The 26,405-nt window shown below is 45.5% G+C and overlaps 1 protein-coding gene across 1 annotated transcript in view; it reads right to left on the bottom strand.

Moving 5' to 3' along the window:
* Positions 1-319: 319 nt before the first annotated feature.
* The window catches only part of ntf3 (neurotrophin 3), a gene marked incomplete at its 3' end in the record, with an annotated part of 97,925 nt that continues 71,839 nt past the window's right edge, over positions 320-26,405 (bottom strand). The window contains exon 2 of the mRNA XM_079494420.1: positions 320-1,228. Within this exon, the coding sequence (XP_079350546.1) occupies positions 320-1,228 (909 nt within the window). The remainder of the gene's footprint in view (positions 1,229-26,405) is intronic.

Below are 26,405 nucleotides of genomic sequence, written 5' to 3'. Positions count from 1 at the left end.
TCCTCCCCACCCTCCCCCCCACCCTCCCTCATCTTGTCCACTTGGGGGTCTTCTTCCACCAAAGAGTTTTTTTGCACAGAAATACCGATTTATTTTTAAGATTTGACCCGGAATCGATCACTTCAGTAGGTGTAGTGTTTGATGGCGTGTACGGCCCACCAGTGCACCAGTGTCACACAAAATCCCGCCCCCCTCCCCTGCCTGCGGACAGGAAAGGAAGTAAAATCCCATACAGGAAAAAAGGGGGATAGTTCCTCAAGCGAGTCATTTTGGTGTGTCTGTCTGCGGCTGCAGCAGCAGCCGCGCGCGTACATGTGTCTTATGTCCTGCGGTGCTTCCTGGACAGGGCGCAGACGCACGACGTGTCGATGCGTATCCACCGCCAGCCCACGGCGTTGCGCACCTGCGTGAGCGCGCGCACGTACGTCTGCACCGTCTTGCACTGCGAGTTCCAGTGCTTGTCGTCGATGCCGCGGCAGCTGCTCTTGAAGGGCTCGGTCCGACACCGCGTCTCATAAAAGTACTGCTTGGCCTCCTGCATGTTGCTGGACGAGCGGATCTGCCGCAGCACGGTCACGTGCTGGCCCTTGAGGTCCGTGGCCTGCGTCTTGTCCGTCACCCACTCGCTCTCGCTGTCGCACACCGAGTACTCGCCGCGATAGCTCTTGTGCTCGTTGGCGTACCGCTTCTTCCGCGTCTTGTTGCTGCTCCCCGCGCCGCCGACCCCCTCCGCCGCGCTCACAAAGTCGTCCATGAGGTAGAGCGGTGGCGGCTGCAGAGGGGGCCGGTCGCTCAGCAGGACACGCGGCGAGTTGTAGCGCTTGTGCTGCCGGAGGAGGTCCGAGTTCAGCATGGTGACGGCGGCGGGCTGGTGAGCGTCGCTGTCCGCCACCGCAAGAGCGAAACCCGTGGCCGCCCCACGTGCCTCCTCGGGGTCCGTCTCCTCGAAGGACATGAGACTGCCGGCGGACATCATACCCAGAGAGGGCAGCAGCGCGTCCTGGGAGGACTCAGCGGCGGTCCGGCCGCCCCCCCTGCTACCGGTCCTTCCTCGGGTCAGGTCGGCTTGGAGCAGTTTGATGATGAGGGAGTTCAGAGGGTCCGGACTCGGCTGCTGCTGCTGTTGCCCCTGGAAGCTGCTGTCCATGTTGGTTGCCTGGATGGTGTAGAGGTACGTGAGGACCATCACGTACAGCAAGATGGACATCACTAGATTCACCTGTAAGATCTGTGGAGAGACAGAGACAGAGGAAGACGCGTTAGTTATTGGCAGAGGTCTGAAAGATCTCAGGTTTCCATCTAACTATAGATCTGTGCCCGTTGGGCACTGGCCTACTTGGGACGACGCAAGTTGGAAATGCATGCCCCACCCAGTTATTATGTTATGTGTCCCTTTTATGCCAAAAAAAATGATGGCGGGTTGTCACCTTTTTGAGAGATACCATTTTTTTTTTTTTTTTTTTTTGTGGCTTTCACCTTTATTTTATATTTTTTTCATGCATTTAAAGCAACCAAAGGTATGGCTCCCCCATATCTTGCCAGCATGATTGAACCCTACAAACCCTCCCGCGCACTCAGATCAGCCAACGCAGGGAAGCTGGAAGTACCCTCACTAAAAACGCCGGGACAACGCTCCACACGTCCCAAACTCTTCTCCCTTCTGGCCCCAAAACTGTGGAATGCACTTCCCGTTACAATCAGAACTGCAGCATCACTCCCGATCTTCAATGATGGTAGACTCCATCATGGCCCATAGCACTTACCCTACCCCCCTTAGACAGCACTTCTTAGACTTATATAGCATTTGAAACAGACTTATAGCATGTCATGTAGACAGCACAATAAGTGCATTGTATGTAGTCATAGCACTTCATAGTATATATGTACAGCATAGTATAGCATATATGTATAGTTTATATGTATAGTGTCATTATATAGATATGTTCTAGTTATAGTTTATATGTATAGTGTCATTATATAGATATGTTCTAGTCACGTTCTTAGCTTACGCATGTTTCGCGATAAATGCATTTTACATATGTGATGTATTCCCATGCTTTTTGTTCTTGCCTAATGTAAGTCGTTCTGGATTAAGAGCGTCTGCTAAATGCCTAAATTGTAAATTGTAAATTGTAAAGGCCGTCGGGATCGGGAGTCGAACCCGCGGCACACTGCCAGGCTGGATTACCAGCCAAGGTGCCTGGACCACTGAGCCATGGCCCAGGCTTAACTCAATTTTTTATCCCACGATTTTGCAACCCATTTCTTTCACCCAGTGTCAATTATCTAATGTAATCCTGGGCGCTACACTCTCTCTGCTAACCTGGGGGGTCAGCGGACTGACCTCATGCTTCCTTCTATGCATAAGGAGTCCAAGCTGCTTCTTTTCACCTGACAGGGGGGAATTTCCCTGGCCAGACGTAACGCGTGGAAGGAACACGTTATTCCGACCAGTTCTTTTCCCCTCCCATCAGGCGCCCCGGCTGGCCAGGGGGAGGCAGTTTAAAGACCAGGATTACTGCATGTTTTTTGTGAGGGTGTACCCTAGGGGACAAGGGGAGAACATGTGAGGATACCTATACCCTAGGGGACACGGGGAGAACATGCAAACTCCACGCAGAAAGGACCTTTCGCCAACCCCGCCTCGGGTATGGGCACTGATGACGCGGAGGAGGGAACACGCCCCCAGCACCCACAGCGTCCCCCAGTGGGAATGGAACCCAGGACCTTCTAGCTGTGAGGCGACAGCACTACCGACTGTGCCACCGTGCCCCCCTGAGAGTCACTTAAGAAAGAAAACAACAACCGCAAAATAAGAATAGAATGCTTAAAAAAATGTTTTTTACTGAAAAATGAAATGGGCCACAGAACAGCTGAGGGTGTCATCAGCTTCCTATATCAATTTGTGGTATGCTCATTGCTCACATCAGTATTGGTTCACTATACATCCACTGTACAAATATACGTTTGAGAAATACTCCAAGTATGTGTAACTAAAAACCTTTCCTCTTCTTGCTAAGTCGTGTGTGGTTTAGTTCAGTGTTGTAATGAGTTTCCACTGAACTCAATCAGGTTGTCACCCGTTTGGTTTATGTTTGAATGTCAACAGGCGCTGTGTGAATCTTTGATCTTGTGTGTGTGTGTGTGTGTGTGTGTGGGTGTGGGTGTGGGTGTGTGTGTGTGTGTGTGAAGTTGTGATGTGTTGCTACATGCACAACATTGCAGGGAAAAACTCATAACTCTCTCTAATGATACAAGGGATTGCTTGGCATGAACTTTCACAAGTAGCCTATGGAGTAAAGTCTGGCACGTGTACGCTGCGCCGCACGCACACACACACACACACACACACACACTGTGTCTCATAATTCTTATTGGAGGAGTTCATAAACCTGCCTACCGTCCACCAGTGACATCATCGATGGGAATGCCAAGCTAATGGAAACTACAGTCTTTTCTCTTCAGTAATCCACAGCAACATCAGTGCCTATTTGATGGCGCTAGCCCCTCCTATATCCAGCTTTTAGTGTATATGTTCACGAACCTTCACGAGTCCTACACAAACATTAAATTCCCTTTGACAATGAATGGACAATTTTACGTCATAGTGTCTGAGCAAATAGACATAGGGCTCCATTTTCGTCATCCCTAAACGTATTATTATTATTATTTTTTACTATTTTGCAAAACATTTTTGAATAGTTAAAATGGCCAGTCTACAAGCTCACAACGTGTCAATGTAGATTGGCTAGTTGAACTATTCAAAAATGTTTTTCAAAATAGTAAAAAAAAAAGGCAAAGAAGTTTAGGGATAAGGGGTTTAGCCGGTGATGAAAAGGGAGCCCATAGTGTCTATTTTACGTCATGATGATCAGAGCGCCACTCACTTCACACGGGCGTGATGTTTTTTAGGGAAAATAGCTGGATGTTACTATGGGACTTAACCCATTCTGAACGGGAACCCCTTTTGGTGTTTTAACATTGTTACACTTTAGCTATTGAAAAATAGCAGATCTACAAGCTCATAGCGCGGCACCGAGTGCCGCGCTATGAGCTTGTAGGTCTGCTATTTTTGAAAAATCGTGAAAATGTGGCGTAAATCTTTGAATATATATATTATTTCAGAGCGAGCGTTTTCAACTCAAATCTTTGCTTCTGCGGGGGGTCCCTGGAACAACATATTTTCAGATGGGGGTCGGCGGCCAAATACATATATTTTTGGGGGTCCTTGACATGAAAACGTTTGAGAACCACTGACACAGAAACATAGTTTTTTCAAGAAAACTATCAGGATTTAGAAGACATTTGTAGAATCGTCCTCGGGTCTAAATGGGTTTTAATGGGAGTGTCGTCTCTTTATATAGAATCTCTTTGACTGTCTTTCCTTCCTTTTCATGTAGGCTACAGTACGAGTGCCTGAAGGCCCCTTCCTTCTGCTCAGGTTCTGACACGCTGCTGCTTTGTGACCGTGCATTTCTGTCCCTCGTTAACAAGTAATTACAGTAACGAACTAGAAATGCACTCTGTCGAGGTGCCAACTGCACACAAGTAGGCCATGCATGGCCTACTTGTGCGCAAGCAGAGCGCGCAAGTACTGCTACTAACTAATGTCTATTACAGCTGCTGTTCTAAATCCTTTAGACCCGTTAGTGACCTTATACCAACCTTGAAACGTACCTTAGTTACGTCACCATCAACAGCCAATAAGGGACCATTCTTACCCACGTACCTTAGTTACGTCATCAAAAATGGTGGTCCCCCATTGGCCGACGGACAACACAGACATACTGTACGCACACCGACATACACAGCCGATTACAGTACTTGCACACTCTGCTTGCGCAAGTGATAATGAAAGCATTTAAGTCCTCTTTACATCAGTACATGTGACGATGTGCATGGGGAACAGAGCGTGCTTGCATGTTACTTATAGCAACAACACACACGCATGCACGTACCCGGCACACACACACACACACACACACACCAGATCAAACATAAACCAAACGGGTGACAACCTGATTGAGTTAATTGGAAACGCATTACAACACTGAACTAAACCACACACGAGTTAGCAAGAAGAGGAAAGGTTTTTAGTTACACATACTTGGAGATAACTGGTATTTACCAGTTATGTTCCGCTGGAAATAAAAACGTCTGGGTTTCCGAGGCTACCACTTCAGAGACTCAAGGATAACACACACACACACACACACACACACACACACACACACACACACACACACACACACACACACACACACACACACCAGATCAAACATAAACCAAACGGGTGACAACCTGATTGAGTTCATTGGAAACGCATTAGAGGCTACCACTTCAGAGACTCAAGGATAACACACACACACACACACACACACACACACACACACACACACACACACACACACACACACACCAGATCAAACATAAACCAAACGGGTGACAACCTGATTGAGTTCATTGGAAACGCATTACAACACTGAACTAAACCACACACGACTTAGCAAGAAGAGTAAAGGTTTTTAGTTACACATACTTGGAGATAACTGGTATTTACCAAGTTATGTTCCGCATGTGAGGTATAGTCGTAACATGAAAGACTGATTTATACTCGGTTGTGCAGCGGTGTCACTCGCTGAAGAAAACAGACCCACACGTTCACAATGTGATTCATCAAGTTTAAGGCCGAATACTTTATACTCCCAAGTGCACATTGTAAAGTGTCATCATTATGAGTGTTCTTCAGTACTGTAATACCACCTGGTATGGATGTTTGTCTGTAGCCTATAAAGTCACAACTGCTGCCTGCAACAACTGAAGATTTGTTTAAATATTGCTGGACAACCACTTCAATATAGACTGGAACTCACCTATGCTTCTTCTGGCATAGGCAGCTCCCGGCAGGATCCGCCGGGAGAAACTAGGCGAAGCTGCTAGACATGAGACTAATTAATTAGAGCGACAGAGAGAGAGAGGAGTGTGTGTGTGTGTGTGTGTGTGTGTGTGTGTGTGTGTGTGTGTGTGTGTGTGTGTGTGTGTGTGTGTGTGTGTGTGTGTGTGTGTGTGTGTGTGTGTGTGTGTGTGTGTGTGTGTGTGTGTGTGTGTGTGTGTGTGTGTGTGTGTGTGTGTGTGTGTGTGCGTGCGTGTTTGTGTCAATTTAACAAAGGTGCAGACGATCAGAAATCAGCAGAGTGATCAACGTTTGCGCTACTGTATGCCGTATTGAAGTGGACTCGGACCCAGCCTTTTTTTTCCTCCCTGGAAATAAAAACGTCTGGGTTTCCGAGCCTACCACTTCACGTGTGTGTGTGTGTGTGTGTGTGTGTGTGTGTGTGTGTGTGTGTGTGTGTGTGTGTGTGTGTGTGTGTGTGTGTGTGTGTGTGTGTGTGTGTGTGTGTGTGTGTGTGTGTGTGTGTGTGTGTGTGTGTGTGTGTGTGTGTGGCGAAGCTGCGCAACATGAGACTAATTAATTAGAGCGACAGAGAGAGGAGTGTGTGAGTGTACGTGTGCGTCAATTTAACAAAGGTGCAGACGATCAGAAATCAGCAGAGACTGATCAACGTTTGCGCTACTCGGACCCAGACTTTTTTTTTCTCCCTGGAAATAAAAACGTCTGGGTTTCCGAGGCTACCACTTCAGAGACTCAAGGATAACAGCATCAGTATAGGTTGCTGCCTTCAGGAAGGCGATATGGTATACAGTTAGGTCAGACTAAAGAGGTCCTTTGTTCATCAGTCGACTTTGAGGCTCACTCAGGAGTTTGGCCAGGACTAGACTGAGCTGTGGACATTGCTCTTGTCTTTGGTTTTAATTTATGTATACGCGTAGTTTGTTTTCTTTTCTGCTTTCTGTGTTATGTCAAACGTGAGTATTATGTGTGTTGCATACATGGCCGCAGGGTCCCAAGACACATTTCAGTGTGACCTGACAAAGTACTAAAATATCATATGATATATCGGCCTTGTATCTCTCCTGGAAGCCAACTCTGCATATGGAATGTAATGAGTTAATTAAGTAGGTGTACTGTACGCGTGTGAGTGTGTTTTCAATTTAGTAAATTGTAAAAATGTAATCGATAATTCATTCCCTGATTATTTCAGGGATGTCCATATATGAGTATAACAGGAACACATAGTGTAGTGTGTACCTACCTATGCTTACAATTTAGGCATTTAGCAGATGCTCTTAAAGGACCACTTTTCAACCCATCTTCATATAATAGGTCCTCACTAATAATCATGAGAAAATGCCACAATTTTTTTCTACTCAGTCTGTGTCTCATAGAAGGGCTGTGGGCAGTTCAGACACCCGTCCACCAGTGACATCATCGTTAGGCAGATTTCTTTTAAACAACTTTATTTTTACAAAAATGTTTAGATTTTTATTATCGTGAGAACGATGGCTTCCTTTTTCGCATTGCAACTTTTCAGGACTAGAAAGCCTGCAGTTTCTATTAGCTTGGATTCCCCATTGATGATGTCACTGGTGGACAGGTTTGTGAACTGCCCACAGCTCTCCTATGAGACACAGACTGAGTAGAAAATAATTGTGCCATTTTATCATGATTATTAGTGAGGACCTATTATATGAAGATAGGTTGAAAAGTGGTGAAGTGGTCCTTTAATCCTTTCATATGGATTTACAGTAAACAAGAACAGCACATGGCAATACATCAAAAACATAGAAAGAAATAGTCGTCAAGAATCATACGTATAAGCTAAGAACATCCGCCTAACAGTAGAATATCTGTACAGTGAAACTATGAGTATATACACTATAGAGTGCTGTGTCTACATAACATGCTATCTAACCCATTCAGACCTGAGGACGATTCTACAAATGTCTTCTAAATCATGACAGTTTTCTGAAAAAACTCATGTTTCTATGTCAGTGGTTCTCAAACTATTTCATGACCCCCATTTCAGGACCCCCAGAATTCCATGTAATTGGCCGCCGACCCCCATCCGAAAATAGGTTGTTCCATGAAGCAAAGATTTGAGTTAAAAATGTGAACGGCACAGAGTGCCCCGCTACGAGCTTGTAGATCTGCTATTTTTCAATAGCTAAATTATAACATAATAAAACACCCATACACATAATATAAACACCAAAAGGGGGTTCCCGCGAAGAATGGGCTAAATTACATACAGTAAGTTGAGCCTTAGCATACGCCTGTGAGGTCGTGGAGGCTACTCGACCTTACATGCTTTGCTCCCAGTCGTCGGGTGCAGGTGATGCAGGGGTTGACATGGACCTACAGTACTGTACACGCCTCAGGGGAGGAGGGGCTTTGGAACAGGAAATGAACATGGATATAATAGTCATGAGTTGGAGGATTAAAGGGGTATTTCCACCTTAACCCGTTTTGGGCGGGAAACGCCTTTTGGTGTTAGCATTATGTTATGCTTTAGCTATTGAAAAATAGCAGATCTACAAGCTCATAGCGCGCCACCGAGTGGCGCGCTATGAGCTTGTAGATCTGCTATTTTTGAAAAATCGAAGAACGACTGACATAGAAACATAGCTTTTTCAGAAAACTGTCAGGATGTAGAAGACATTTTTTAGAATCTGATCTCAGGTCAAAATGGGTTAAAACACTTCTGGAGGTCATTTAACGTCTCCTCGGGCTTCTGTGTGCGTCCCAGACAGTTATTTTTTTTTAAGTTGCTTGATTCAATCTTTAGATATTTGATTATATTCATTTTCAGTATCTCCCCCCGCTCGCCGCCGCCCCTCCTATATCTCTCCCCGCTCGCCGCCGCCGCCCCTCCTATATCTCCCTCCGCTCGCCGCCGCCCCTCCTATATCTCCCCCCGCTCGCCGACGCCCCCTCCTATATCTCCCCCCGCTCGCCGCCACCCCTCCTATATCTCCCCCCGCTCGCCGCCGCCCCCTCCTATATCTCCCCCCCCGCTCGCCGCCGCCGCCCCTCCTATATCTCCCCCGCTCGCCTCCGCCCCCTCCTATATCTCCCCCCGCTCGCCTCCTATATCTCCCCCCGCTCGCCGCCGCCCCCTCCTATATCTCCCCCCGCTCGCCGCCGCCCCCTCCTATATCGCTCGCCGCCGCCGCCCCTCCTATATCTCCCTCCGCTCGCCTCCGCCCCTCCTATATCTCCCCCCGCTCGCCGCCACCCCTCCTATATCTCCCCCCGCTCGCCGCCACCCCTCCTATATCTCCCCCCGCTCGCCTCCTATATCTCCCCCCGCTCGCCGCCGCCCCCTCCTATATCTCCCCCCGCTCGCCGCCGCCCCCTCCTATATCTCCCCCCGCTCGCCGCCGCCCCCTCCTATATCTCCCCCCGCTCGCCTCCTATATCTCCCCCCGCTCGCCACCGCCCCTCCTATATCTCCCCCCGCTCGCCGCCACCCCTCCTATATCTCCCCCCGCTCGCCGCCGCCCCTCCTATATAAACCGACTGCACTTCAAATCCCATTTTAACCACGTCAGCCTCATTTAACACCGGCAAGGACGGAGTTCTCCGTTCAATCAATTACAGTAGTATCACCCAGTGCTCAGGACGGGGTGTTAAGTGCCTCCCATAAACGAGTTGTCCTGGCCTGTCAAACGATGTTTTACTGCTCACAGCTAGAGAGATTACATTTACCTTGCAGTACAGCACCCATCAAAATCATGGGCTGTTTTTAATGAAGGTGAGAGTCGGCTGGGAGAGTCTAACAATGTGGGTGAGCTGCAAATTGCTGAGTGGGCATGGTGATAATACTGTGCGTGCGTGTGTGTGCGTGCGTGCGTGCGTGCGTGCGTGCGTGCGTGCGTGCGTGCGCAAGATAATTCATGTTAGACATAAAAGGTTTAGGGGTTGGAGTTTTGTCTCATTTATAGTCTACTTAGCTACGTGACCAGGGATATGCACTATAGGTGGTGCTAGAGCATCTGCCCTTTTTCAAGGTCAAGTTAAACTTTATTGTCCACAAGGGAAATTTGTCTTGGGCTTTCACCCTTAGCTACAGCCACACATAAAACATCAATGACAAACAAAAATACATAGCAGAGGGAGACACAACATTACACAATTGCACACATGATGTAGATAATTTACGTAGCCTTACACAGTTACTGCTGTTTCAGAGCCTCGTTCAACATCTTAGTTGATGCTGGTACAAACGATTTTTTAAATCTGATGAACTTCCACTTTGGTTCTTTGTATCTTCTCCCAGAGGGCAGAAGTACAGTTCTGGGCAGCAATGTGCCCTTTTGAAAGTTTGTTTTTGTACAGTTTGTTAATTTTATTTTATTTTTGTACAGTATGTGTCACATGGTGACATCGATCAATTCTGGATTAAAAGCTTCTAATATGAAGATAAAGAAGAGGGTCCAAGGCACTCTGATCCAGTGAAGTGAAAAAGCCTTTATTATATTTTATGGCATGGCAAAGATCATTAAAAAAAGGGGAGACCAGCGTGTTTCGGCTCTACGCCTTCGTCAGGGTCCCATATTATTTATGTCCCAAAATCTATAAATCTCACACACTGTTAAAGGACCACTTCACCACTTTTCAACCTATCTTCATATAATAGGTCCTCACTAATAATCATGATAAAATGGCACGATTTTTTTCTACTCAGTCTGTTTCTCATAGGAGGGCTGTGGGCAGTTTAGAAACCGTCTTCCAGTGACATCATCATTAGTCAGATTTTTTTTAAACAAGATTTTTTTACAAAAATGTTTAGATTTTCATTATTGTGAGAACGATGGCTTCCATTTTCGCATTGCAACTTTTCAGGACTAGAAAGCCTGCAGTTTCTATTAGCTTGTATTCCTCATCGATGATGTCACTGGAAGACGGTTTCTGAACTGCCCACAGCCCTCCTATGAGACACAGACCGAGTAGAAAAATATTGCGCCATTTTTTCATGATTATTAGTGAGGACCTATTATAGGTTGAAAAGTGGTGAAGTGGTCCGGCGATTCCATGCGCCGCACTGTCAAGGTATATTGCAGGGTTTTTTTCACTTGAGCACCTTCCCCTCAAAATATCAGTGCACACCATAGTAGGCAACGGTGTCAGCCACCGAAAACAGCTGATCTACAAGCCAGAGAGAAAGGGAGAGGGAGGAGGTGGTGAGATGAAAAGCGAATAACGATAAAGCAGATTTATGGAGATGCCGACAGATAAGTATAGGTGAAACATGAAACATGTTAATGTACACTACAGTACAGATGTTAATGTGCAGTAGGTGAAACATGAAACAACATAAATTATAACGGTGTGCTGCAGATTTAGCAGGATGTTATGATGATGAGACCAAAAAATATGAATCTAATTACCGCGTAAATGGTGCATTTATATAGCGCTTTACATAGATTGTGTATTACATTCATTCATTTTGGTACTCTAAGTACACTTTGAAGCCAATAGTTTTACCCAAGTACATTTTGAATTCTGGACTTTTACTTGTAACAGAGTATTTCTATATTGCAGTATTGATACTTTTACTTCCCTGCAAGCCAAATGACGTCACAATGACGTTATCATGACGTCCTCCGGTGACGTTCAGGACTATGGCCAGATCACAGCCCATATGGGGATGATCTTTACATCATTTTTAGGACGTCTTCACCAGTTGAAATAATATAGCTTATTCTGGGCCAGATCTGACTAGTAACGATATGACTTAAATTGATCTGGCCTCGATCGGACTCTCTCTGATTCATCCAGGGACGTCTGTCTTAACCCATTTAGACCTGAGATCAGATTCTAAAAATGTCTTCTAAATCCTGACAGTTTTCTGAAAAACATATGTTTCTATGTCAGTGGTGCTCAAACTATTTCATGTCAAAGACCCCAAAAAATATATGTAATTGGCCACCGAACCCAATCTGAAAATATGTTATTCCAGGAACCCCTCAGAAGCAAAGATTTGAGTTAAAAACATTCGCTCTGAAAGGATTTATATTCAAAGATTTGCGCCACATTTCCAAGATTTTTCAAAAATAGCAGATCTACAAGCTCACTATAGCTGCTCACTATCTACAAGCTCACTATAGCTGCTCACTATCTACAAGCTCTTTGTACGCGCCTGTCTTCAGAGTCTGTTGCATAGATATATATAAACTCTAGATAGCTCACCCGCGCTGTTGGCCAATGGAGAGCGACGTCGTTACGTGGCGGCCATCTTACCTCGGGCCACATAACATTGTGTCTATGGGGCATGTACTCTTAAATGACCATAACTTGCTAAATTTTCAACCGATTTTCAAACGGTTTGGTTTGTTATAAACGTCAGAGACGTCCGCATACTTATATGCTTTTATACGACGTTCATATAAAAAAAGAATTAAGCAGATACGCGTCCTGAATCATAGCCACGTTGACAACGTTTGTAATAAACCAACCCGTTTGTAAATCCGTCAAAATTTGAGCGAGTTATGACTGTTTCTGTTTGAGCTGCCATTGAACATACTGTACTGTAGCCCCGAAGTAAGATGGCTGCCGGGTGAACGACGTCAGAAACTCCGCCTTGAGCCATCTAGAGTTTATATATATCTATGGTCTGTTGTACCTGTGGCTGATATGGCCCATTTAAAAGCGCACTTGTCAGACTTTTAGGAATTGTCTATCATGTCAGCCTTTAAAGCACATGTGCTATAGCCTTATCTACGTTACCTGGCCATTCATCATTCTGGCTGTCATTTAGCTATACTAACAGAAAGCCTGAGGGAGGGAAACACGTGTAGTACGCAGTACAAACATTGGTACTATTGGAGGAGGTACAGTATAGGACCCCTGAGGACTTTCACCGCCTATAACCCATTCTGACCTGAGATCAGATTCTAAAAAATGTCTTCTACATCCTGACAGTTTTCTGAAAAAGCTATGTTTCTATGTCAGTCGTTCTTCGATTTTCCAAAAATAGCAGACCTACAAGCTCGTAGCGCGCCACTCGGTGGCGCGCTATGAGCTTGTAGATCTGCTATTTTTCAATAGCTAAAGCATAACATAATGCTAACACCAAAAGGGGTTCCCGCCCCAAAATGGGATAAGAGGCTGTTTTCACTGCAATCAATGTCCATCTGTCTGTTAGCATTCACTGGAACAACATACTTCTCTTAAACCCTACCGTATACTATAGAGCAGTGGTGCGTGCACCTTCTAGGGGGTGCGGTGCGCGACATGAAAAGGCTAATGGTGGTGCTATGGTTTTATTTTAAATATATATATTATTAACATATAATGCCAATATCAGCTAGGTCAGGAGGTAACGTGGTGCATGGTCAAAAAGGTTTGGGAACCGCTGCTATTACTTATGCTCTTCGCCCCCAATGGGGCATAAGGCATCGATAATGTTCCTCCACCTATCACGGTCTTTGGCAACCAGTTGCGCCGTGCCCCATGAGAGACCCATCTCCAGCAGTTCAGCCTCTACCGTTCTACGCCAGGTGATCTTAGGTCGGCCTCGTTTCCTTTTCCCTGGGGGTGTCCATCTAAGGGCCACTTTGGCTGCTATAGAGAGTATAAATGGTAAATGGTGCATTTATATATTTATATATTTATATTTATTTATATATTATATATTTATATATTTATTTATTATTTATTATTATTTATTTATTTATATAAGTGTAATCAACCGGTCGTTGAGATGGACAGACGTGTTTCGTCTCGCTCCTGCGCCAAGTCACAGAATGTTGACAAAAAAGCGCATTTTCTCGCTCATTTTCTTTTCATACTCCTGTGGATTATGGATTTCTACTCCAATTCACCCTGGTTCTACCATCACGTGGATATGAGGAAAATTGATTACGAGAACAACACCAGCGTAAACAACGAAGAACACAGCACGTTCTATCTCCTCGGCAACAACAACAATGGATCGACCGGTAAACATCTCGGACACGGCGCGGCTGGAATCCACGCACTGTTAACCTGCAATCCGGCCAAAAGAAACAAACCCCTACTTGGCAAGATCGACAGACGCCTGTTCTGTTGTATATTCTTGTTAATGGCAGGAGACATCCAACCCAATCCTGGTCCTGTAATCACCAGACTTCAGGCGAAGAAACAAACTTGCCTGATGATCACGGACGCAAGGACAACAAAGGAGACGGTCGCGGCCACACAGCCAACTCAAGATACGGGCACGGAGCCGCCTTGGGGATCCATCGCAAGGACAACGCATGAGACGGTCACGGCCACACAGCCAACTCAAGATACGGGCACGGAGCCGCCTTGGGGATCCATCGCAAGGACAACGCATGAGACGGTCACGGCCACACAGCCAACTCAAGGTACGGGCACGGAGCCGTCTTGGGGACCCAACGCAGATCTTACATCGGCGGCAGTCGAGGCAAAAGACACGGACAACACCACCATCTACAGGCGTGAAGAGTCTCCACATCCAACCAAGGGGGACAACGAGGCTGGAGACGGACACCGTGATACTTTACCTGCTATTTCTGCTGTTTCTCCGGTCGACACCATGGCTCAATCGGCCCCACCAACAAACCTGGACGAGGGACCCCATCCCCCACTCCCGCCACCCCACGACGACCCCCACGCACCCCCACCCTCCCCCCACGGCAACCCGCGGCTCCTACAGACATCAACAATGGCCCTCCGCTCCCCTACTACGCCATGGAGGAGATAAGCACCATAGTCAGAGCCAACGGACTTCATATCTTTCACCTGAATGTCAACAGCCTTGGACCCAAAATGGCTGAAATCAGGCATATGTTTCAATGCGGTAAGGCGAACATCATTAGCTTCTCTGAAACCAAACTTGATGAGTCAACCAAAGACCCAGAAGTTGAAATAGAGAACTATTCTTTGATCAGAAACGACAGAAACAGGCATGGTGGTGGCGTGTGTATGTATATTCACAAAGACACTGAATATGTTACTCGTACTGACTTACAGCATGATGAAATTGAAACTGTGTGGGTTGAATTAATTTTCAAAAAAGCTAAATCAGTATTAGTGGGCACCGTCTACAGACCGCCTGACCAACATGGGTTCTATGATATACTTGAGGGGTGCTTAGCTGAGGAGGAATGTGTAGAGAAAATCCTGATTGGCGACTACAATACAGACATGCAACGAAAGGAAGCACCTGTGTTTAAGTCATTCAGTAAGTTCTGTGATCTACATAGTGTCAGTCAGCTAATTACCCAACCCACTAGAGTGTGTGATTCTACTCAAACTGTCATTGATCTCATTCTGTCCTCGGACAAATCCAGAATCTCCAAGAAAGGGGTTATTGTATGTGGGCTTAGTGATCATTTTATGATATTCTGTACCCGCAAAATACAAAAACTTAAGACCGGCTGCCACAAAACAGTCATATCAAGGGACCTCAAAACCTACTCTAGTGAGGTCTTTAACCAAGTATTGGAGAGTCTGGATTGGTCCGATGAGCTTAAAAGCACACATGTCGAAGAAGCTTGGCTTGGCTTCAAAACCAAATTTACATCAGTACTGAACAACATGGCTCCTTTGAGAACCACCAGGGGCAAAACCCGCTCGGAACCATGGATGAATTCGGACATACTGGCTGCAATGAAAGCCAGAGACAAAAAATGCTCTGAAGTTCTAAAATGCAAGTCAAAGCTAGCCAAGCGCTTCGACAGTGTTCGCCAAGCTCGTTTGAACAACCTAAACACACAACGAATCAAACTACGAAACAGTGTAACTGCCATGACCAAATCAGCTAAAAGTAACTTCATTAATGATAAAGCTCAGGAAAACAAAAACAATCCTCATGAGCTCTGGAAGCTACTAAACAATCAACTAAGCTATGGTCAGAAACTAAAAACCAGATTTTCGAACATAAACATCAAATCTGACAACACTCTCATCACTGACAACCTTGATGTGGCCAACTACTTGAATATCTTCTTTACAAACATATCAACAACTCTGGTTAACAAACTGCCCTCCCACTCTGGGCTCTTTGGTGTAGAGCACATTACAACCTTCTACAAAAACCTAGGTGTTTGTAAAGACGATTTTAAACTAGTTATGGTAACAACTGATGAGGTAATTAAGAAACTGAGTGCCCTCCAACCCCACAAGGCCACAGGCCATGACAACATTCCCTCCAAATTTCTCAGAGACTCAGCCATCTCTATAGCTCCAATCATCACCCACATAGTAAACCTCTCCATCAAACAGGGACAGGTCCCCCAAGATTTCAAACTGGCCAAAGTAACCCCCTTGCACAAGAAAGGGAGTAAATTAGACCCCGGCAACTACCGCCCTATTTCTATTCTTAGTTCCATCTCGAAAGTGATGGAAAAAATAGTCTATGAACAGGTTGAAAAGTATCTTGCCACTAATAAATTATTGTACGAGTTCCAATCTGGCTTCAGAACATCCCACTCCACTGACACATGCCTCCTCTATTTGAGCGACCACATCAAACAAGAGGTGGACGCTGGCAAATACTGCGGCATGGTCATGCTGGACCTCCAAAAGGCTTTTGACACCGTGAACCACTCCATACTGGTTAACAAGCTTAAAGCAATTGGTTTCGATAGCACATCAGTGAGCTGGATGCAATCCTACCTGGAGGGGAGAGAACAGATGGTGGAAGTGAACGGAACACTGTCCCCCCCCCTCCCAGTGAGCTGTGGCGTTCCACAAGGAAGCATACTAGGGCCTCTACTGTTCCTAATATATGTAAACGACATGACTTCAGCCTGTGACTGCAACTTGTTCCTGTTCGCAGATGACTCAGCACTGCTGGTCTCGGACAGGGACAAACTGCAGGTTGAAAATGCCCTCAGCTCTGAACTCGGTAGAATCTGCACCTGGCTCGCTGATAACAAACTATCTTTACACCTGGGAAAAACTGAATCCATTCTCTTTGGCTCTATTAGTAATCTCAGCAAGGCAAATGGCTTCTTGGTTAGAGTGGGTGACAATGTTATCACACGTAAAGATGAAATTACCTACCTAGGTTCCATCCTGGAGGCTAATCTTTCCGGTGATAAAATGGCCACCAACGTAATCAAAAAAGTCAACCATAGAACAAGATTCCTCTACAGGATCTCCTCACTGGTCAACAAAAACACCTTGAAGACCTTAACAGGAGCCCTTGTACAGGGTTTCTTTGACTATGCATGCACCTCCTGGTACCACAGCACCTCAAAGGCCCTTAAAACCAGGCTCCAGACTTCCCAAAACAAACTGGTCAGGCTCCTACTTGATCTAGCCCCCCGAACCCACCTCACCCCTGCCCACTTCGACAGGCTGGAATGGCTTAAGGTTGACGACAGAGTACAGCATCTTGCAATGGGTCTGGTCCACAAGATTCGATACACCACCAAGATACCCATGTACCTGTCTAGATACTTCCTTAATGTTAACGAAGTCCACACCCACAACACCAGAGGGAGTGCAACGAACCATGTACAACCCAGATTCGGCACAAACAAGGGACTAAATTCTTTTCGCTCCTATGCCACCAAAATGTGGAACGCCCTACCAACTGTCATTAAGACATGCGAATCCCTTGACTCCTTCAAAACCGCTCTCAAAGGGCACCTACGGATGGCTGGCCCCCGTAAAATCTGAATCCCCCCCCCCGCCCCCCCCTTTTTTCCCCTCACTGTATATATTTCTTTTCCCTTTTTACCTCCTTTTTGATGAATTCTTTTTTGATGAATTCCTGTTCTGTCTATAGAAGTGTCTATTTGTACGTCTCTAAATGTTTTGATGATTTGAACATGGTGGACCCTGTTGGAAACAAGTGTAATGCTTAATTGGGTCGTCCACTCACAGTTAACAGCCTTTGTATTGAGTTTGTGCTTGAAATGTACTGTAATTCTGCAAACTGTTAATAAATTCTTCAATCAATCAATCAATCAAAGCCTTTATCCAAGGCGCTTTACATAGATTGTGCATTACATTCACCCATTCACACACACATTCATACACCGATGGATGGCATTACATTCACCCATTCACACACACATTCATACACCGATGGATGGCGGAAACCATGCAAGGCACCAATCAGCACATCGGGAGCAATTAGAGATAATCCAAGCTTTCCATACAGCTCCAATGTCGGTGAGTTTACAACAGCGTTTAACATAATCAGAAAGGACTTTTCTGTTCTTCTGGATGTATGGGCTGTCAAGGCCAGAAAGTAGTTTATTTGTTTTACCGCGTAACTTCCAGAGAGTCCACCAGAGCTCTATAGCAGGCTCCCTCCAGTTTTCACTCTTGTCTCAAGTAAATATCTGCACAGAAAATAGCCGACATGCAAGCTCAATTGTGTTGCAGTGTAGAATAGATCGTCTCTTTTCACAGAATGTTCGTTCCAGAATTTGTGATTGATAAAACTCATTTCCTCTCTGTTTGGGATGACCTTTCAGCCCAGTGTCTTTAATCCATTGAGACCTGGAACGCATCCATGTCACGTTAGCGTTTAACCACATTAACCATTAACCCATTTTGGGGCGGGAACCCGTTTTGGTGTTTTAAACATTGTTATAATTTAGCTATTGAAAAATAGCAGATCTACAAGCTCATAGCGCGCCACCGAGTGGCGCGCTACGAGCTTGTAGGTCTGCTATTTTTGAAAAATCGTTAAAATGTGCCTCAAATCTTTCCGAAAATTGTCATGATTTAGAAAACTTTTTTTTTTTAATTTCGACGTCAGGCCTGAATGGGTTAAGTACGATGGAGGAAGGGCAGGTTTAGGCATGGGTGAGCGTAGGGTTGCCTCGGGTACAGCTGTCATAGAGGAGTACTTTAAAGATGCTATCAGAATATCAAATACCGTATGTTTACCTCTGTTGTTATACCACTGACTTCTACTTGTTTGCTTTGGAGTGGGAGCACTTTGAAACACATCTCTCGAGGAGAGCAAATAAATTGGCAGCTCCCGTTGTTGTGCCGCACCGCACGCACAGCTCCCCCGGTGAACTTTTACACAGTTAAAGTGTAGCAGCTGTTCCCCCGTGCTAAAGGATTCATTGATTGAAAATCATATTTTTATTTTCATGTGAAATTATCATTATTTTTGGTTGCCTGACATTGCCACCAAATCCAATATGACTCTGAGCATGTTAGTGGTGTCTATAGTGTGTTAGCACAGCAAATTAGCACACATGCAGTTTAATTTCTCAATAGTTTACAGCAAGTTGTATCACAACACGTCGCATCACAATGCATTATGTGAGCTTGTAGATCGACTATTCTTTGCTATACTACAGTTAGCCCAAACATTTTTTTCGATTCTGACGAATCTCTCTACGAGAGTCTAAAAGACTAGTCCCTCAAAAAAGGGCTCGTGTTTACGTTTGTGCCTCAAAATCACTCTTACCTTGTACAAATGCAAAATCTAAAATCGAAATAATTTTGCCCCACATGTCCGGCGGGTGTCCGGAAAACAATTACACCCGTAGCGACCGTAGTTTTCAATAAAACATTTATTTTAATCCACTCCGTCCATACTCCTCCATTGTAAATGCGCAACAGAACATTTGCCGCGCCCCTAGTGGCCAGGGTTCTGTTGCGCATTTACAATGGAGAGAAAACCAAGATGGCCGCCAGATTCCGAGACAGAGTATGGACGGAGTGGATTAAAATATTTGTTTTATTGAAAACTACGGTCGCTACGGGTGTAATTGTTTTCCGGACACCCGCCGGACATGTGGGGCGAAATTATTTAGATTTTAGATTTTGCATTTGTACAAGGTAAGAGTGATTTTGAGGCACAAACGTAAACACGAGCCCTTTTTTGAGGCACTAGTCTTTTAGACTATCGTAGAGAGATTCGTCAGAATCGAAAAAAACCTCTACGAGAGTCTAAATGTTTGGTCTATACTACAGTATAGGCCTATAGCTGTTAAGTTAAGCCCAGATACTTATTTTTTGCTGCTAGTTGTTAGCATAATTGTAGTTAAGCTGTGCCACGGCTGCGTCCACTTTAACAGGATCTGTTTCCTCCCCCCTGAAGCCCCATGCAAACACTCACTGCAACCCTTTGCTATCATTAGCATTAGCGCACACTGTTTACCTGTCGCCAGAAACGTAAACATGCCGGGAGCGACGCGGTACAAAGTCACAATAAATGACATCCGAACTTTGGATGGCTGAAGATCCACCAAGGACAGCTCTCTTAGATTCCGACTTATGGAGGTTTGAAAATCCTGCTTTGAATCAAACCGAGGTAAACGGAGAGGAGTTGTATAACGTCCCATAGCTGGTGGTGACAGAGGCGTTGCCTAGCAACCGTATCAATGTTAACAGCTGCTATGGGGCTCAACCACTATATACACATATATAGTATACGAGGTGGCTGATAACGTCCCATAGCTGGGGGGTACGGATATATATATATTTGTACGTTGCAGAGAAATAATTAAGCAATATTACACGAGAGGGTGTGCATTACCGTCGGACGTGCTAAGACTGACGCTACGCACTCGTATAGCGTCAGTCTGACGTCACATTAATCCGACACCCATAAATCCGACCATAGAGATCCATATACTAACCCCTATTCCCTAACCTTAAACCTAACCATAGAGCCCCATATACTAACCCCTATCCCCTAACCTTAAACCTAACCATAGAGCCCCATATACTAACCCCTATCCCCTAACCTTAAACCTAACCATAGAGCCCCATATACTAACCCCTATCCCCTAACCTTAAACCTAACCATAGAGCCCCATACTAACCCCTATCCCCTAACCTTAAACCTAACCATAGAGCCCCATACTAACCCCTGTCCCCTAACCTTAAACCTAACCATAGAGCCCCATACTAACCCCTATCCCCTAACCTTAAACCTAACCATAGAGCCCCATACTAACCGTTACCCTACCCCTAACCGTACACGGACCAGCTCAGTGGCCTTGTGGTTAGAGTGTCCGCCCTGAGACTGGGAGGTCGGGGTTCGATCCCCGGCCGGGTCATACCAAAGACAAAATGGGACCCAGTTCCTCCCTGCTTGACACTCAGCATCAAGTGTTGGATTTGGGGGTAAGTCCCTGCGACATACTAGCGTCATGTCCAGGGGGTGTACTTGTACATCAAGCTGCCTCACGCTACAGAAACAGGAGATAGGCTCCTGCCCTATGGGCCTCATGGATCGGCAAGGCTACTTACTACTTAAACGCACACGGAAGTCACGGGCGAGTCTTAATCGTCCACGCAGTCGGACTAACGCATGCCCCCCCAGCCACGCTACCTCCTGAGCCACTGCCGCCCCGCGTTTGTGCAAGATAGATGTGCACTAGTCAACATCCGTGTTCATCTATCACGGCAATGCTACTTCCACTGCACCAAGACCACGTTTCATTTCTACAATCAAGGCTAGATTGATAAATAACCTCACATGGCCATTGGCCCATTGTCAGGAATGATCACCTCCGATCAATTCTGTGTGGATGATCTGGTCTTTCATATCAAAATGTCTTAGCCAGTTAAAGTTAAACCATCTATATATCTATGGAACTCTACTTAGTTGACCGGGGTCTGCTCTGTACTCTTCCCTCTACACCAGATCTCTTTCTGAAAGTAGCAGATCTACAGTATAAGCTCACATGCGTAACATGTGGTGAGCCGGATCTGCAGTAGGTGATGTTGGTGCGATTTTTTGTGACATTAGTTAGTTTTGTTTATTTGTAGACCGTGTCATCATGATTATGTTACAAGTTTGTTTTATTCAGGACTTTAAAATGCATTAATATAACCATAACTTTAGACATCCATCATCATACATGAATTTAGCACTAAACACAACAACACATTTCCCTGAGACTCACTGAAATGACCACCTGTGCGAAAACCTTTCCGCACGCACGCACGCACGCACGCACGCACGCACGCACGCACGCTCTCTCTTCATGAAAAATGTAAGACTGCAGTGGCACCCAAAATACTCTCTCAAAACCAGTAAGACGCCTGAGGGCGAGAAGCGACCTCAACCTAAAGAGCGAGGTTGCGTTGCACGCATCCGTCTCGTTGACGGCAGACTGCTGGCCGAGAGGTGGTGCTTTGGCATGGGGGGTCAGATCAACATGGAATGAATTCTGTACTGGCCATATAAGCAGCATGTCTTGAGTGTACAGGGTTTGATTAGGTCAGATCAACATATGGAATGTCAGAACAGGTGAGCTCCATACAGTATATATGGAGATCTATGGGTGGTAGCGGGGACATTCTCTTGCGTGTACAGGGTTTGATAATTTTCGGGCCTGTAGAGAACTCTAGTATTCCCAGTGGCACCTGCCCCTCTAGACCAGAAATCATACAGGATGGGCCAGGCTAGTAGTCTGCTAGCCTGGCCAAGCCAGTGTGCTTTCTGGTCATATTGAGAGCGACACACCTCTGCACAGTAGTTCACTCCCACTCCTAGACCAGGACATGTCTCTCGTTCCTCCAGGCTTTAATTTTTTGAGCCGAATGCGAATGAAAATAAAAGCCTGGATATTCTGAAGGAGTGAGGACTACACAAGGTCAAACCACGCTCAAATTATGCTTGCTTATTTCACTCCTAGATATTGCATTCATTCTGATGGCAGCGGTGGCCGAACGGATTGCAGAGCGGTCTTGATACCGGAAGGTCGCCAGTTCGAATCAGCGGTCCGACACGTTAAAATTACCACCGCTGAAGTGCCCTTGAACAAGGCATTGAACCACTACGATGAAATGTGTTCTATGAGCAGGGCCTGGCTGGAAACAAGTTCTTGAGCTTAGCCCAGATACCCTGGGTAAATATAGTAATCATTTCATTTCATTTCATTTCTGAAGCGGTGAGATGAGGCAGAGGCTGCCACACACAAACTGATTATAGATGTTCATAAACAAGAGCTTGCTGCAGCTGCATGGCGATTCTTGCTTTTCCTTGCTGTCTACATAACACTGTACTTTACTCAACGTCAGTGTTGAACTGCCACTCCAAACTGTGACACTGCAGATGACTCACTGGTCAATCCGACTACTATTAAGACCCTAACAAGAACACTCATTCAAGGTTTCTTCGACTGTGCATGCGTGCACCTCATGTTACCTCATGGTACCACAGCACCTCAAAGGCCCTAAAAAACAAGGCTCCAGACGTCCCAAAACAAACTGGTCAGGTTAAAGTAAGTAGCCTCACTCCCAGAACCCACCTCACCTGTGCTCATTTTGATAGGCTGGAATGGCTTAGGGTTCAAATATCTCCACTTTTCCACAAGCTGCACACGGACGACAGTCTCTCCGGCGAGGGGCCTGGAATGAGTGCAGGACTGAACATATCAAAACGTCCTTTAGGAAGCACAAATGTATGGGGCACACAAAATAGGTTGTGTGATCAATTACCCAACACCAATCGCAACACACCTGTCAATTGTGTGCGCCATAATGTTTGTGCTTCCCAAACATCGACTGTTCCCAAAGGAAGTTTTTATATTTTCAGTCTAGCTTTTCCTCATGTAAAAGTTTTCTAAAAGCCAAAACTTTCACATGGATATGAAACTAGAGGACAATATCTGACTCAAAGTCTTAGGAATTATTACTGGGTGAGTATACACGCAGTGCTACAAGTTTACATGCTGACGTGGTCAGTCTGCTAACTGCTCTGATAGGACTGATATATGGCTGTATTTGGTATTTGGAGACATTCTAGGGCTATTAACAATATTGGAAAGGTGATGATTAGGAAAGCCAGACAATAATGCCAGACAATATTATTGTTGGCTGGTATGAGCGTCACAGAAAAAGCTAAACCAAGAGTCACTTGTCCACAACGGACAAGTACAATTGTAATGCACTTGTCCACTTTAAATCCTCTAGCAGACCGTGTATTGAACTGTACTTGTTAATACAGTATTAAACAATCAAAATGCACACTCACACGCACACACGCACGCACACACACACACACACACACACACACACACACACACACACACACACACACACACACACACACACACACACACACACACACACACACACACACGCACGCGCACCATCCCTCATTCCAAACTCAAATTCACATGACGTCATTCCCCTCATACTGGTGCCTAGATAAATATGATTAAGTGAATGAGTAATAACCAACAGTAGGCTGATTACAGCTGATATGCGGTCTTTAACCCTGCAGTAAGACCTGAAGCTGGTTCTACAAAATGCCTTCTAAATCAAATCAGTATTGTTACACTTTGAAGATCTTTTGGAAAATGTTCAAAAATAACAGCAATAACCATATCTCCCACCTGCCTTCAGCCTGGCAGAGAGGATAAATGGTAAATCCAAGGCACTTTACATAGATTGTGCATTACATTCACCCATTCACACACACACACACACACACACACACACACACACACACACACACCGATGACAGGGGAAACCATGCAAGGGGTTTGGGGTTGTCTTGCTCAAGGACACTTCAACACTAACTCTGGGGAGCCCGGGTTCGAACTGGCAACCTTGTGGTTACCATCCGGCCACTCTACCCCTGAGCCACCGCCGCCCGATAACACTTATCAAGCCCTTTGGCCAAATTCAGATGACTGCTTAGTTAGTGGATCATCGGGACTCAGTGAATAGAGCCTGTGATGTTTATTGGGGTAATTAGCACATTTTTGGTCATGGAGTTTTTACTAGAAGCACTGATGTGTGCGTGTGTGTGTGTGTGTGTGTCGCGCGCGATAGAATTGTTGGCAGGGGTTGAGAAGGTGAGAAAGGAGTAAAGGAAGGAAAAATGCAAGATGAAAGCAAGGTTTGCAGGGTTTTTTCTGCCCAGTTCGTCAGTTAATGACTTGACATGGAAGGAATGCAAACTTTAAACTTCAGTTAACCTGCGTGTGCAACCTTATTGGGTTCATTTATACAACCAAAGGGCAACTACAGTTAGACACTCCAGAAAAATGTACCACATAACCAGCCAAATGGCACAGAATCACATTTCAAAAATGGTGCATAATCGCGCAAACTTCCCACATATTTAGCAACTTCCCACATATTTCACTGCATGAAAACACATAAAACCCTGCATGCCAGCTCAGTGGCCTTGTGGTTAGAGTGTCCGCCCTGAAACTGGGAGGTCGGGGTTCGATCCCCGGCCGGGTCATACCAAAGACTGTAAAAATGGGACCCAATGCCTCCCTGCTTGACACTCGGCATCAAAGGGTTGGATTGGTGGTCAAATCTACTAATCAAATGATTCCCGAGCGCGGCGCCCACTGCAGCTCACCGCTCCTTGGCTGCGGCTCACCGCTCCAAGAGATGGGTCAAATGCGGAGAACAAATTTCACTGCGGTAACGTGTGTGACAAATCGTACGACTTTGACTTTGCCTCCCCATGGCCAGCCAGGGCGCTTGATGGAGGGGAAAGGAACTGTTTGCAATAATGTGTTCCTTCCACACGCTACGTCCAACCAGGGAACCCCCCCCCCCTGTCAGGTGAAAAGAAGCAGCTTGGACTCCTCATGCATGGAAGGAAGCATGAGGTCAGTCCGTTGCTCTCCCCAGATTGTCAGAGGGAGTGTAGCAGGATTTTTTGCCCGTGTTTTTCTGGAGAATCTATACATTTAAAGGGTTTATAGTTGACTGTAAATGCCTGGACAGTGGACACAAGTCCCATGTACACCTGTACACTAACATGAAGTATGAGTTTCTCATTGCTCTCTCCGGTACAGTGTGAGGAATATCAGTAGCCTATTATTGACCACCATACATAATATACACCGTGCAACAAATGGAGGAAAAAGCAAAGCTTATAGATCTTTGAAAGTTTGCCCAAAGTAGTGATGTCAGGAGTATTGTGGTTAATAGTGGAGCTCCCTGACTACAACAAGGCTTAGGCTAGTGTCAAAACACATTACAACCACTCTACACATCTACAACACAACCACAACCTTAATCTGTCTGTCTGCATTCATACTGTAGTTGTCTGTACAATGATTTAGGCATTTAGCAGACGCTCTTAATCCAGAGAGATTTACAGCAAGAACAACACATGGTAATTCATCAAATACATAGAAATAGTTATCGAGATAAGTAGTAACTGCTACACTCTAAAAGTATATCTGTACAATGAAACTGAGTATACTGTACACTTTAGAGTGTCTGTCTGTCTGTCTGTCTGTCACAATGCAAGCTTTTAAAAGGTGGAAAGGTTTTACACCACTGAAAAATATCTCCCACCTGCATTCAGTATAGCAGAAATGATAACACTTATCAAGCTCTTTGGTCAAATTCAGATGACTGCAGATTCAAGGCATGTGTTAGTGGATCATTGGGACTCAGTGAATAGAGCTTGTGATGTTTATTGGGGTAATTAACACATGTTTGTTTTCTTTTAGTAGAAGCACTGATGCTCGACAATGTGCCCTTTAGTGTTTCACCGCCACTGAATTAATGACATTTTCACCAGAAACGGAGTGACTGACTATCATAAACGATACAGAGCCACCTCCCTGATATG

The sequence above is a fragment of the Electrona antarctica genome (genome assembly GCF_951216825.1).
Source record: "Electrona antarctica genome assembly, chromosome: 23".
NCBI lineage: Eukaryota > Metazoa > Chordata > Actinopteri > Myctophiformes > Myctophidae > Electrona > Electrona antarctica.
Note: the sequence above shows the minus strand (reverse complement) of the source record. Positions and strands in the feature narration are given on the sequence as shown.